The 12,126-nt window shown below is 39.8% G+C and overlaps 1 protein-coding gene across 5 annotated transcripts in view; it reads left to right on the top strand.

The window, feature by feature from the left end:
* LOC149318523 (coiled-coil domain-containing protein 186-like) overlaps nt 1–12,126 on the top strand; it is a 56,270-nt gene that overhangs the window by 20,233 nt on the left and 23,911 nt on the right. For all 5 annotated transcript variants that reach the window (XR_016280052.1, XM_089509949.1, XM_089509950.1 and 2 more), the window contains 3 exons: nt 5,509–5,635; nt 7,897–8,025; nt 11,620–11,832. Coding sequence is in view for 4 of the 5 variants with exons in the window: in XM_089509949.1 (XP_089366075.1) it covers nt 5,509–5,635; nt 7,897–8,025; nt 11,620–11,832 (469 nt within the window). In the remaining variant the exon portion in view is untranslated. The remainder of the gene's footprint in view (nt 1–5,508; nt 5,636–7,896; nt 8,026–11,619; nt 11,833–12,126) is intronic.

The following is a 12,126-nucleotide window of genomic DNA, read 5'->3' as shown; positions in this document are numbered from 1 at the left end:
GTACAGTGGATAAGGAGGGCTCCTTATCTTCGGATTTTTTTATCCATGGATTCAAGCATCCACAGCAGACCTTGATTTTCCATTTTATATAAGGGACGTCATTTTACTATGCCATTGTATTTAATGGGACTAGAGCATCCACGGATTTTGTTATCCATGGGGGATCCTGGGACCAAACCTCAGCGGATAACAAGGGCCCACTGTAGTTTCCAACTTAAAGTGACCCTAAAGCACAGTGACACTATCGCAGGGTTTTCTTGACAAGATGTGTTCAGAGGGGTATACCTTTGTCGTCTTCTGAGGCTGAGACAGTCTGACATGCCCAAAGTCACCCAGTGGGTTTTCGTAATCCTGATATAGCAGAAGAATACTCCACTAGCACAAAGTAAATGCAGCTACCTGTATTTAAATTAGAAAGAGGCTGCAGTTCCTGCCCCAGTAGCTTCTTAGTTACTCCTTGTGACAAACATTAGATAATAGTTTGCAATAACTTAGAGGTAAATACAGTTAGCCCTCCTTATCCATGGATTCTAGCATCCACAGTTTGAAAATACTGAAAAAAAAGTATTAATTCCAAATAGCAAACATTGATTTTCTATTTTATATAAGGGACATCATTTTGCTATGCCATTGTATTTAATAGGACTTGAGCATCCTCGGATTTTGATATCCATTTAGATCCCTGAACCAAACTCCAGTGGATAACAAGGACCCACTGTACAGCAGTTACCTCTTAGTATATCAGTCAAACGATAAAACCTGATGTGGGCAGGTTATCAAAATCTTTGCTCATTGATCAGGCACCTATTGCAGCATGATAACCCACACATAAATTCATCTGAGGCCCATTGTTCATGTGCATGTTTACTTAGCACTGTGTATGAATCACTGCGTGTACTAGGCATTGTGTGCTTAGCACTGAGAAAACAGTATTAGTAATGCATCTCATTGTTGGATTTTCCAGCAATGCTCTGTATAGCCTGAAAACTAAATCTGCTCACCAGGAAGCTTCAAGAAGCTGTGAGGGACTCTGCTTACTTTTGGTATCCTTCTAGGCTAATTGCCGTTAACTGCCTTCAAGTCAACCTTGATTCATGGTGACCCTGTGAAAGAGACACCTCTAAGACACTCTACCCTCAACTATTCTGCTCAAGTCCTGCAGACTCAGGACAGTGGCCTTCTTGATTAAGTCTGTCTATCTGGTATGCGATCATCTCTTCCTACTGTCATCTATCTTTCCAAGCATTATAGTCTTTTCTAGTGAGTCATGCTTTCTCATCATGTGGCCAAAGTACGACTGCCTCAGTTTAATTATCTTGGCTTCCAGGGAGAGATGAGGCTTGATTTGTTCTAGAACCCTTTTGTTTGTTCTTTTAGCTGTCCATGGTATCTGAAGAACTCTTCTCTTTTCTCCAGTGCCATATCTGAAAGGAAATGATTTTTTTTCTATCAGCTTTCTTCCCCACCTAGCTCTCGCACCCATACATAGTGACAGGAAATACAGTGGTAATGACAAACTTAACTTTAGTGTTCAGTTGTATATCTTTGCACTTCAGGACCTTCTCTAGTTCTTTCATAGCTGCCCTTTCCAGTCCTATTTTCTTCTGATTTCTTGACTACAGTCTCCATTCTGATCAGTGAGTGATCCAAGTGAGTGATCCACAAAGAATGCTCTGTGGTCATTATTTTTGTTAATATCCAACATAAGCCTGAGTTAACATTTTCTTCCTTAGCTTTCATTAGTAATTGTTCCAAGTCTTTACTATTTTCTCCCAGTAGTATAGTGTCATTTGCATAACAATCTTAGATTGTTGATATTCCTTCTTCTGATATTCACTTCTCCTTCTTCTGAATCTAAACCTCCTCTGCTTATGATGTTTTCTGCATACATGTCGAACAAATAGATTGATACAATGCAACTTTGCCTGATGCCATTTCCAAATGGGAACCATTCTGTTTCGCTGTATTCTGTTCTAACAGCCACTTTACCTGAATGCGCATCAGGGCTGTCACATTTAGTGGCACACCCAATTCTTAACTTTCCATGGTTTATGCACTGAAAGGCTTTGCTATTATGTATAAAGCACATGCTGGTTTTCTCCTGCCTTGTGCTGTGCCATACCATGACCACCTCCTCCTCTTCCTATTTTCTTGCCTCAGCTTCCTCCTCCTCCTGTCTTGTGCTGCTCCTTCCTCCTCCTCTTCTCCTGCCTCACCTTCCTGCTCCTGCTGCCTTGTGCTGTGCCTTCCTCCTCCCCCTCTTCTGCCCCCACGGATGCTCAAAACCATGGATGGCAAATCCGCAGATAAGGAGGGCCCACTGTGTCATACAATGACTGAGCAAAGGAAAAATACAGAATCCCTCTGCCAGCATATCCCTGTGAGTTTATAGTCCAAGAAGTAACCTTTTCAGTCTCTAGCTTACATTGGATTCAGGTGAAATTTACACTCAAGAAAAAGATGTCCTTTGTCTTGAAAATAAAGATAGCCCTGCTGCAATTGTTGTGATAGAATAAAGCTATCAATGGCTGCTTCTGGTCATAATATGGCTAGGTATTATCTCTATTATCGGAGCCGGTATTCCTTTACATCTTAGTTGCATTAGAACACAAATGAGGGGGACTATTATGGTTGTCTCCATTGAGAACAGGATATTTCAGCTAGGTAAGTCCTTGGTTTAATCCAGCACTCCCCTTCATGTGGGTTTATATTCTTATTAGCATGTATACATAATGACTTTCAAATGTTCTTTGGGTATGAACTTTTGTCTTCCAAAATACACAGTAGTTGCCAATAAGTCAGATCAGTTGCATGTGGACAAGCTTTGGGATATTCATTTGTCAGCCAGGTCAGTGCTGATTCATTGTGCCAGTTCGACATTTCTATGTTGTTTTGCTAGAGGCACACCAGTATCCCTCCTCCTGCAGCTTTGGGCCTTTTGGTCACATCTTTAATGTAATTATGCCATCTTCTGTACACAAAAATACCAAAAAAACTGGGCTGCACTGTTGGAGGTCTTGTTGGAAAACTAAGGTGAGCCAATCATAAATAGCTTCTTTTTCTCCCTCAAGGGCACCCTGAGCAGGAGCCGAATAAACTTTAGGCAGCTTCTGGTCAGAACATTATTAAAACTGCTTGATCTGTAAATCTTTCAAGGTTTTGATGTGCCTGCAGTATTCTAAGGCAGAGAGCCAGCAAATTAAACAGATGCTTATTCTTTCTCTCCATAGCTTATTACCTAGACAACAGTGAAGTGCTTTGTATGCTTAAAACATGTAATTTGCCCTGCAAATGCTATTCATTTTAAAAAACCTAAATACTTAAAGTAGAGTGTTTGTGGGAGTCTTTGTGGTTTGTTTCTTAAATCAGGTGCTTGTATTTTAAGACTTTGGCTTGTGGATCTATCTTACAGGTGTATCTGTCTGTCCAGTTGTGCCTTCTCTCTCAATATATGTGCAGAGTCATGGAATGTGCTTTTAGGGTTTTTTAAAATCCTTAGGCAAAAGTACAAAGGGCTGTTAGTGGCTTCTAACCACAATAGAAAAATGAAACCTACATGTTCAGAGGTAGTATATATATGGATACAAATTCTGGGAACAAAACAAAGCTTGCCAAACAGAGTTGAACTACAGCTACCAAAACCCTGGCTCCATGCTTTGGGAGTTTTAGAAATTTAACCTTTCCAGGCTCTGGGACAAACAGTGGAAAGGCTGTTACCTTCATGTCCTGATTATATCAGGCTTGCCACTGTTAAAAGCAGACTGGAATGACTTACTTATTTATTCCTTCTTTTGAGATGTTCTTTCTCATAACATTTCAGGGCAGCTGGGTTAAATGGATATGTTGATATTTTTTGTTGCCCCACTCCAGCAAATTAAAAAAATTATTTATGTTTTATCATAAGCTATTTAAAACAAAACAAAACAGTACAACATCATCCCACACCAAAGAGCAAAGAAACCTTTTCTCACTAAACCTTTGGACTGCAGCTCCCACATTCACTTACAATTGTATGTGCTGAGTGTGGCTTCTGGGAATTGAAGTGTAAAATCATTCCCTGGCTGCTGTAGTGAATCCTCACACTACCTGTAGGCTGCTATAGTACGAATGTTGTGTAATATGGAAACTAACTTCTGGTGAGATGGCACAAGAAAGGTGAAAATGTATTATGAGTGAGTGGAGAAGGGTTAGGGAGGGATAGTCTGAGGACAGGGAAGGTGGACTCTCAGACTGAGGGTTAAAAGAAGGCCTTGCAGGAATGAGAAACACCCATCTGGAGAACAACAGCGACAGAAAAAAGCCTTTGAATATGTTCCATCATCTAATGCAGCCCTTTCTTAACCTGATGCCTTTCAATTTTTGGACTTCAGGACCTATCAGCTCTAGTCAGCATGGCCAGTGACAAGCTGTAACAGAAGTTATTGTATAATAATAATAATAATAATAATAATAATAATAATAATAATAATATTTTATTTCTACCCCGCCTTTCCATAGAAATGATCAAGGCGGCTTACAAAAGTTAAAACATTACGATACAAGATAAAACAGTTACAATATAAGGTTAAAAACATTGCTACCAAAAATGGGAACAGGAATCAATAAAATACACATGTCAAGGGCAAGAAATGGGAAGAGCAAAGGTTGTGAGAGGGTAGTCTAATGACTCTCATGCAGTTAACTTGGAAAGAGTAAAAAGCTGCAGTGGTTCATCTTCACCACTTTGTTTTTCTCCCCTTAATTCATTTCTATCTTCTACCATTTCCTTGTATTCTTTTGCTTCCTTCTCTGGTGTGGTTCAGATTTTTCCTAAATTTAGTTTATTTTCAAATTGGCCTAAATCTGAGTGGTCATCCAGCGTGTGCAGCACATCTGTTAGAGACATTGTTGACACTGCCAATATGATTACTGCCTCTCTTGCATGTTGGTTTTACATCCTGATTGAAAGCAGCATAGCAGATTAGGCTAGTGTTAATTTTGGCTGCAATCACTCTTGGCAAATGAAGTGCTCTAAGTTATTCCCACAGCTGGAAATTGACTAGAGCTGAAGCATGGTAGGATGGGAGTGATAAAACTCTGGGGGTAATTTGCTAAAGTTTCTTGGTCATTACTCACTTAGCAATGTCTAATTATTCCTCTGCCTCTGATTTTATTGGTTATAGCTATTTATAATGTGGTCATTGCTAACTGCAGAAGCCTTGTAGCTTCAGTGATGCATGACACTGTATGCACATTTGTCTAGGAAACCCTGCATGCCTTCTTTCACCACATGTTCGTTGACTTTGTACTTTTGAAACTAACTTGATTGAATTTGTTCACTTCAAATAGCAGTGCTCTTGGATTGTTGCTGATACCAGTCCATCTGCAGGTACTTCTAGGAAAGCCCACCATGTGTCATGAAGTTTCATGGCTATTCATGGTTTGTCAAGGTAGATCTCTTGTAACTTTTAGATTGTACATGCTGCATTTTGCCTCATCAGTAACTGTTTTAATTGTTTTAATTGATAGATTGATTAAAGAAAACAAAAAGCACCAAGAACTAATTTTGGACATTTGTTCAGAAAAGGACAACTTAAAGGATGAATTGAAGAAAAGAACAGAAACAGAAAAACAGTACCTCAACATTATTAAACAAGTAAGGAATTGTTATGCTATGCATGTCAAAATGGGGTGTTTTACATAAAATATGTATTTCTATTTACATTCCTTTGAGCATTCTTGGTTCAGTAGAATTTATTTCATGGCACAACTGCAGCATTCTAAAAATCAAGCCCTCTCCCCCATGGGAATAAATTTTGATAATGATGAATTCTTGTTACAGTTGGCCCTTCTTATACATGGATTTTTTATACATGGATTCAAGCATACATGGTTTGAAAATGTTTTTAAAAAGTATAAATTTCAAATATCTAACCTTGATTTTCCATTTTTTATAAGGGACACCATTTTACTATGTCATTATATTTAATGGGACTTGAGCATACACGGATTTTGTTATACACAGGAGATCTTGGAACCAAACCCCAGCATATAACAAAGTCCACTGTACTTAATAAATAATAAATTAATAATAAATTTTATTTGTATACCGCTTTTCCACAGATCAAAGCGGTTTACAACCATAGAAAACCATTACAACCATAAAAAAAACCTGTTACAAACATCTCTAGATAAAAACCAATTATACAAAATTTAAAACACAGTCATACAGCAAGGTAAGGCAGGGAATCAATGGCATCTACATACACAACTTCATTTATCGGGGGGAAGGCTTGACAAAAAAGGAAGGTTTTAAGCCTTTTTAAAAATGTTTCTAGGGGGGTCGTCAAACGGAGCTCCTCGGGAAGGCTATTCCAGATTCGCGGGGCCACCACTGAAAAGGCCATCTGGGATGTAGAAACATATTTGGAAGGTGGAATTTCCATAAGATTCTTCCCGGATGTTCTGAGTGTGCGGGGCGGATTATATGGAGAGATGCGGTCCCTCAAGTAACTTGGGCCCAAGCCATGTAGGGCTTTGGTACTTGGTACTTAGCAGAACCATGGCCGCCCCCCTCCCCATACTTCCATTTCACTTGCTGGGAGGGGAAGGGGGCTTCTCTTTCTGTTTTTCCTTTTTGTGCCATTGATTCCTTTGGGAAGGACATATACTGTGCCAGCTTCATTCTTGGCACAGCCTTTGCCCTATTTCTATTCTTACTTTTTTGGGGTGTGTGTGTGTGGGGGGGGGATTCTTTCCAAACAAAGGAATTTTACGTCCTGTGAATCCAAGGCCTCCTGATCTTTTTGGGCTGCAGCTTTCGTAATCTTCCTTGGTTGGCTAAATTGGTTGAGGATGATGGAAGTTATGTCCAGCAACATCTAGAGAGTCATAGGCCCCATACAGACAGGCCAAAATAAAGCTGCTTCAGGTCACTTTGGAGGTATGCTGTTTCAATGATGCATGCATACTAAGAGACTGGAATCTGCACCAAAGCCATGATCCAGTCCTAAGGACTAGAGCGCAGCTTTGGTGCAGCTTCCAGACTTTTAGTATGCATGCATCATTGAAACAGCATACCTCCAAAGTGACCTGAAGCAGCTTTATTTTGGCCTGTCTGTATGGGGCCATAGTTGTATATCCCTGGACCAAGGTATTCTTTCATCCTTCCTAAGGCAGCTTGCTTTTTTCCCCTTCCTACCACTAACAACGCACTGACAGTGAGGAGCAAAAGTGTCATTGTGCTCCATCTGTGTAACAATGGAGACTCCAGAAATGGATCACTTTTTTAAACATTGGATAGGAAAATTCTTAGTCTTTTGTGACCCTAGGATGTCCTCCCAGAAACTATAGAATTGTACTCTTAACTATCTCAATAATTAAGGGGCTTGTATTACCTCCAATATTGCCAATAATGCAACATGTGTAATAATAATAATAATGATCCTGTTATTAGTATTGTTATAATAGCAATATTATAGCAATAGCAATGGATTATTACAATAGTAATAACAACAACAATAATAATGTTGTATTACTAGTAGTATAACTTCTCTCATTAAATATTTTAGTTCCCTTTCAGATAGAACATCATATTAAGTTGCTGTAGAATGCTTTACTTTACCAACAGGAAATAGAAATGAAATTATGAATATTTTGCTGGACCTTCCTTGGACTACACAAAAACCAAGCTGGAAATCTATCTTGATTAGATGCTACAGCAGAAACAGCAGCATATTATTCTGTTAGCCATATCTGTTGGACCTTTGGGATTCAGCCTTCAAGATCTAATGTATAAGTTTACTCCAGGTTTTATGAATGCAAGAACCATTAATGTGTTATAGTTTTTAAGCTCTCTAATTTGGGGCCAAATACATGCCATGACTGCTGTATTCTTTCCTGCTGTTCTTCTTGCAGTTCGAGGTCAGAATAGAGGACCTCCAAAAAGAAGTTAAAGCTGCTAAAGATAAACTTATATCCCAAGATGCTGCTGCAAAAAATGCTATACAACAATTGCACAAAGAGATGGCCTTTCGTACAGATCAGGTGAGTTCAAAGAGATTTCAACATTTTAATTTCAAGCCTTATGCCAATGGAGTGTTTTTTCTTTAGGCTCAGTATGAACATAATATGGACATAGAGTTAACTGGATATTGAACACCTGTTGTCATGGACAAATAGAGCGTGGGTGGATGCTAGGAATTCCTATAAGGAACCCACATGATGTAGTGGTAAAAGTATTGATTAAGAACTGGGGAGGGTTAGGTTCCAATTTACCAGTTAAAATGCAGATCAGTGCATGTTTTGGGTCAGTCTTACCCTCTTAGCTCAGCCTAACCTCTCACTGGATTATTGGAAGGATAAAAAGTGTAGAAAATCATGTTGAGAATCACACCTTGAGCTCTTTGAAGAGAAGTTGTGATTAGAAAGAAGAAACAACTATGTAAAATAAATTTCATTTTTCCCTAGTGTAGCAGATTATAAAAAGCCTGGATCTGTAATTACCCAAGCAGTATATTTACATATGTTGTGGTTGGAAAATCTATGGCGATACATAGTCTATATCAGGGGTAGGCAACCTGCGGCCCGCGGGCCAGATGCAGCCCGGCGAGGCCTTGGGACCGGCCCCAGCCCAGTCCTGCCGCCGATTGCCGCCTGGGCCTTTGGTGTCTCGCGTGAGGGGCATGGTGAGGCAATTGTCTATAGAAGCCTCAGAAACATGCATTCATCTTAACATTTTTTAAAAAATCAGCAAATTTTTCCTGTGTCCTCCATTTTTTATTTAAAAGTGCCCTCCATTTGAAAATTTTGTCCGACATTTGTCCCAGCTTATTTATTTATTTAATTTTTTTTAAAAAAATTATTTAATTATTTATTTTTTGGCTTCGGCCCCCCCAGTTGTCTGAGGGACAGCAACCCGGCCCCCGGCTCAAATGGGTTGCCTACCCCTGGTCTATATGTTCTATATGACTTCAAGCATCAGAGGAAGTAGACTAAGGCGGGATGCATACCACCAAAAAGAGGCACCTCCTCAGCGCCTCTCTTTCCTACACAGGAGCACTGCAGCATACAAATTGCGCGGTGCTGCTGTGCAGGAAAAAAAGAGCCCGAAAAGACGGCTCCTTTTTGTGGTGCACAAAAGCGCCAGTGACGGGGTGGTTGCATCACAGCTGCGCAGCCCCATTTGGAGGCTGTGCAGCTATGACGTAACCGTAATGCATCCGGCAGGCGCACTACAGCTGTGGCGCCCTCATCACGTGCGAGGGCTGCCGGACATGTGGGTGCTCCGCCCACCAGGCAGCCCTCGCATGTGACGAGGGCACCTCAAACGCCCGTCTATCCAGCACCAAAGTCTACAAAAGCTTACAACGTCTTTCACTCAGTCTCAAAGGTGCTACAAGATTCCATTGCATGTCATCTATATGTAGTTGGCTTGCCTTGGAGCAAATGCTCTATGTCTCAGAGGCTTTGCATTTCTTGCACAATGTTCTTTTGGCGAGAGACAGGAGGGAAAGATTCTGTGTCTAATACAACAAATACTGTTTTCATTTGGTCAGGTGTTTAACAGCTGCCCCACAAAGATAGCCTTTGAATGTTGCTGCTCAGATAAAGTGTATTAAGTCATGTACCTGAATTAACTAATACTTAAAGTAAATCACTGTCTTTGAAATGTTAAAAAAATCATTTTGTAATGCAAGGGCTAAAGACTAAAACTGGAATGACAGTCTTTATTAAACACAATATTAATGTACCCAATTCAGCTTTATCGAGACCAGTAAAATATTTGTCTTATCTAGTTAGCAGAGATTCACTGCAAGAGTGAATGAGAAATCTAGCTTGCTCTAAGGCATGAGTGGGGAAGAAGTGTGGGCTGTAGGTGCACGGTATTCTTGAAGTTACCAAAAAGTCCACCTCAGCCCTTCACTTTTTTTTTTAAAAAGTGCAATTTTAAAGGCAATTTTTGCCCTAAAACTACACAGCATGCCTCCCAAACATGTCTGTCCTATAGGCATTCCAGAACCCCATACAATATCCCAAATATATCTGTCTTTCTCTGAAGTACCTCTCAAAATGGTGACTGGAAGTGATGTGGCATCAATTCCTGTCAGTTTGCATGAGACCAAGAAAATTTAGGTATTTGGGCTTTCTGGCATGGAGGTGTATACCCAGAGGAGGTGGTGGGGTTGCCCACTTGTACTCTAAGGTCATTAAGAGGGAAATAATACAGATATAACAACATTGTAATACATTGGGAGAGTTGGAATGAAAGGTTGGTTTAGTTCTAGGGGGACAAGCTGCCATGGATAACTGGAACTGTTCTCTTTCTACATGGCCCCAAGAGGGAGAAAGGAAACTTCCACCTCTGTTTTACATTACACTGAGCATATGGTTTATACCATAAACATATCTTAATAGGCCAGCATTGTTTCATAAGGTTGGAAGTTGGTTTGTTTTAAAAATCATAGTTATGACTAGCCATAATTTGTCAGTGTAGTGATGCAAAAAGCCATGTTAATTAAAAACATATGCAAAAGTTTTAAAATGTGCTGTATTGATGCTGGATGTGGAGGAGTTCAGTGGTCCCTTCCCTTACATGGGGATCCGTTCTGGACTCCCCCCCCCCCCACATAAGGGAAATCCCGCATATGCTGGAGCCCCATTAAAAATAATGGGGCACCTGTCCATGCACGCAGCTGCTCCCCATTACTTCTTCTGGGGTGCGCAATGACTTTTTCTGGTGCGGCTTTCAGCGTATCCTGAAAGCTGTGTATATCACGCTCACGTATGATGCGAGCACACTGTACATAAAACTGAAACTACTGCTGATTCTTGCAATATTAAACTATGGTTTAATGTAATGATTCTCAATCTTTGGCATGCTAGAGGTTTTTTACTTTAGCTCTCATAATTCCAGACCATTGGCCATTCTGGGTGGGGCTTTTTTTAACATTTCAAAGACAGTGATTTACTCTAAATTAATTCAGGTACATGACTTAATACACTTTATCTGAGCAGCAACGTTCAAAGGCTATCTTTGTGGGGCAGCTGTTAAACAACTGACCAAAACACCTGTAGGATCAAAACTTGAGGACTTGTTGTTGTTGTGTGCCTTCAAGTCATTTTCCAAGCTATCGCAACACTAAGGTGAATCTATCATGGGGTTTTCTCGGCAAGATTTCTTCAGAGGGGGTTTGCCTTTGCCTTGTCCAAGGTCACCCAGTGGGTTTCCATGGCTGAGCAGGGATTCAAACCCTGGTCTGTAGGGTCCTAGTCCAACATTCAGACCATTATACCATGCTGACTCTCCAAAATTTGAGAGATTTAATGTTACGTGTGACCCAGCTCATTGTTGGTATAGTCCTCTTGCTTTTTTTCTTCATGTTGTATTTATTTTTAAAGTATAAATTGCTCTGTAGGGCAACATGTTTATTTTATCTGGTCTGATTTTACAAAAGGCAATGTTGAAAGAAATGGAAACCCTAAGTTAAGTTATATTTTAATATTTTATCTTTAGAAAGCTGAGTATACAGGCGTGAATTTTAATTCCATAAGTATTCTTATGAACACTTTGGAGTGGTGGGGAAAATGTATATTCACACTTTTTAGCAAAATTAAACTTGTATTATTTGATATTCTAAGGCAAACAAGAAATGTGATGAAGCCCGCCAAGAAAAGGAAGCCATGGTAATGAAGTATGTTAGAGGAGAAAAGGAATCCTTAGACCTCCGAAAGGAAAAAGAAGTGCTTGAAAGAAAATTGCGAGATGCAAATAAAGAAACTGAAAAGCACACAAACAAAATCAAACAGCTCTCTCAGGAAAAAGCAAGGCTGCACCAGCTCTTTGAATCCAAGGTATGTCACTTGTCTTGATTTATTTTTAGTAACTGTATTGTCCTACCATTTGCTTAAATTCCAGTAATTGATTTTTTAAAAACCCTCAAATAACTGCTTCTTTTTCATCTAAATGTTGTGGTTTATAACGTGTGATGAGTGAGTGTATGAAGAGGAGCATTCTAGCAGACAGTATAAATGAGAAAAACAGGCCATATAATTCCAGATCTGGCTGTATAACCATATAAACACCTGGGGTGTTTCTGTTTTTGGAAAAGGGATGGAAGCCTAGTTACCAGTGAAACTTGTTACCCA

Source organism: Sceloporus occidentalis, unplaced genomic scaffold (assembly GCF_023333645.1).
Source record: "Sceloporus occidentalis isolate IW3139 unplaced genomic scaffold, rSceOcc1.0.p SCAF_2, whole genome shotgun sequence".
NCBI classification, from domain to species: domain Eukaryota; kingdom Metazoa; phylum Chordata; class Lepidosauria; order Squamata; family Phrynosomatidae; genus Sceloporus; species Sceloporus occidentalis.
The sequence above is the reverse complement of the archived record's forward strand: the minus strand, read 5'-3'. Positions and strand labels throughout refer to the sequence as shown.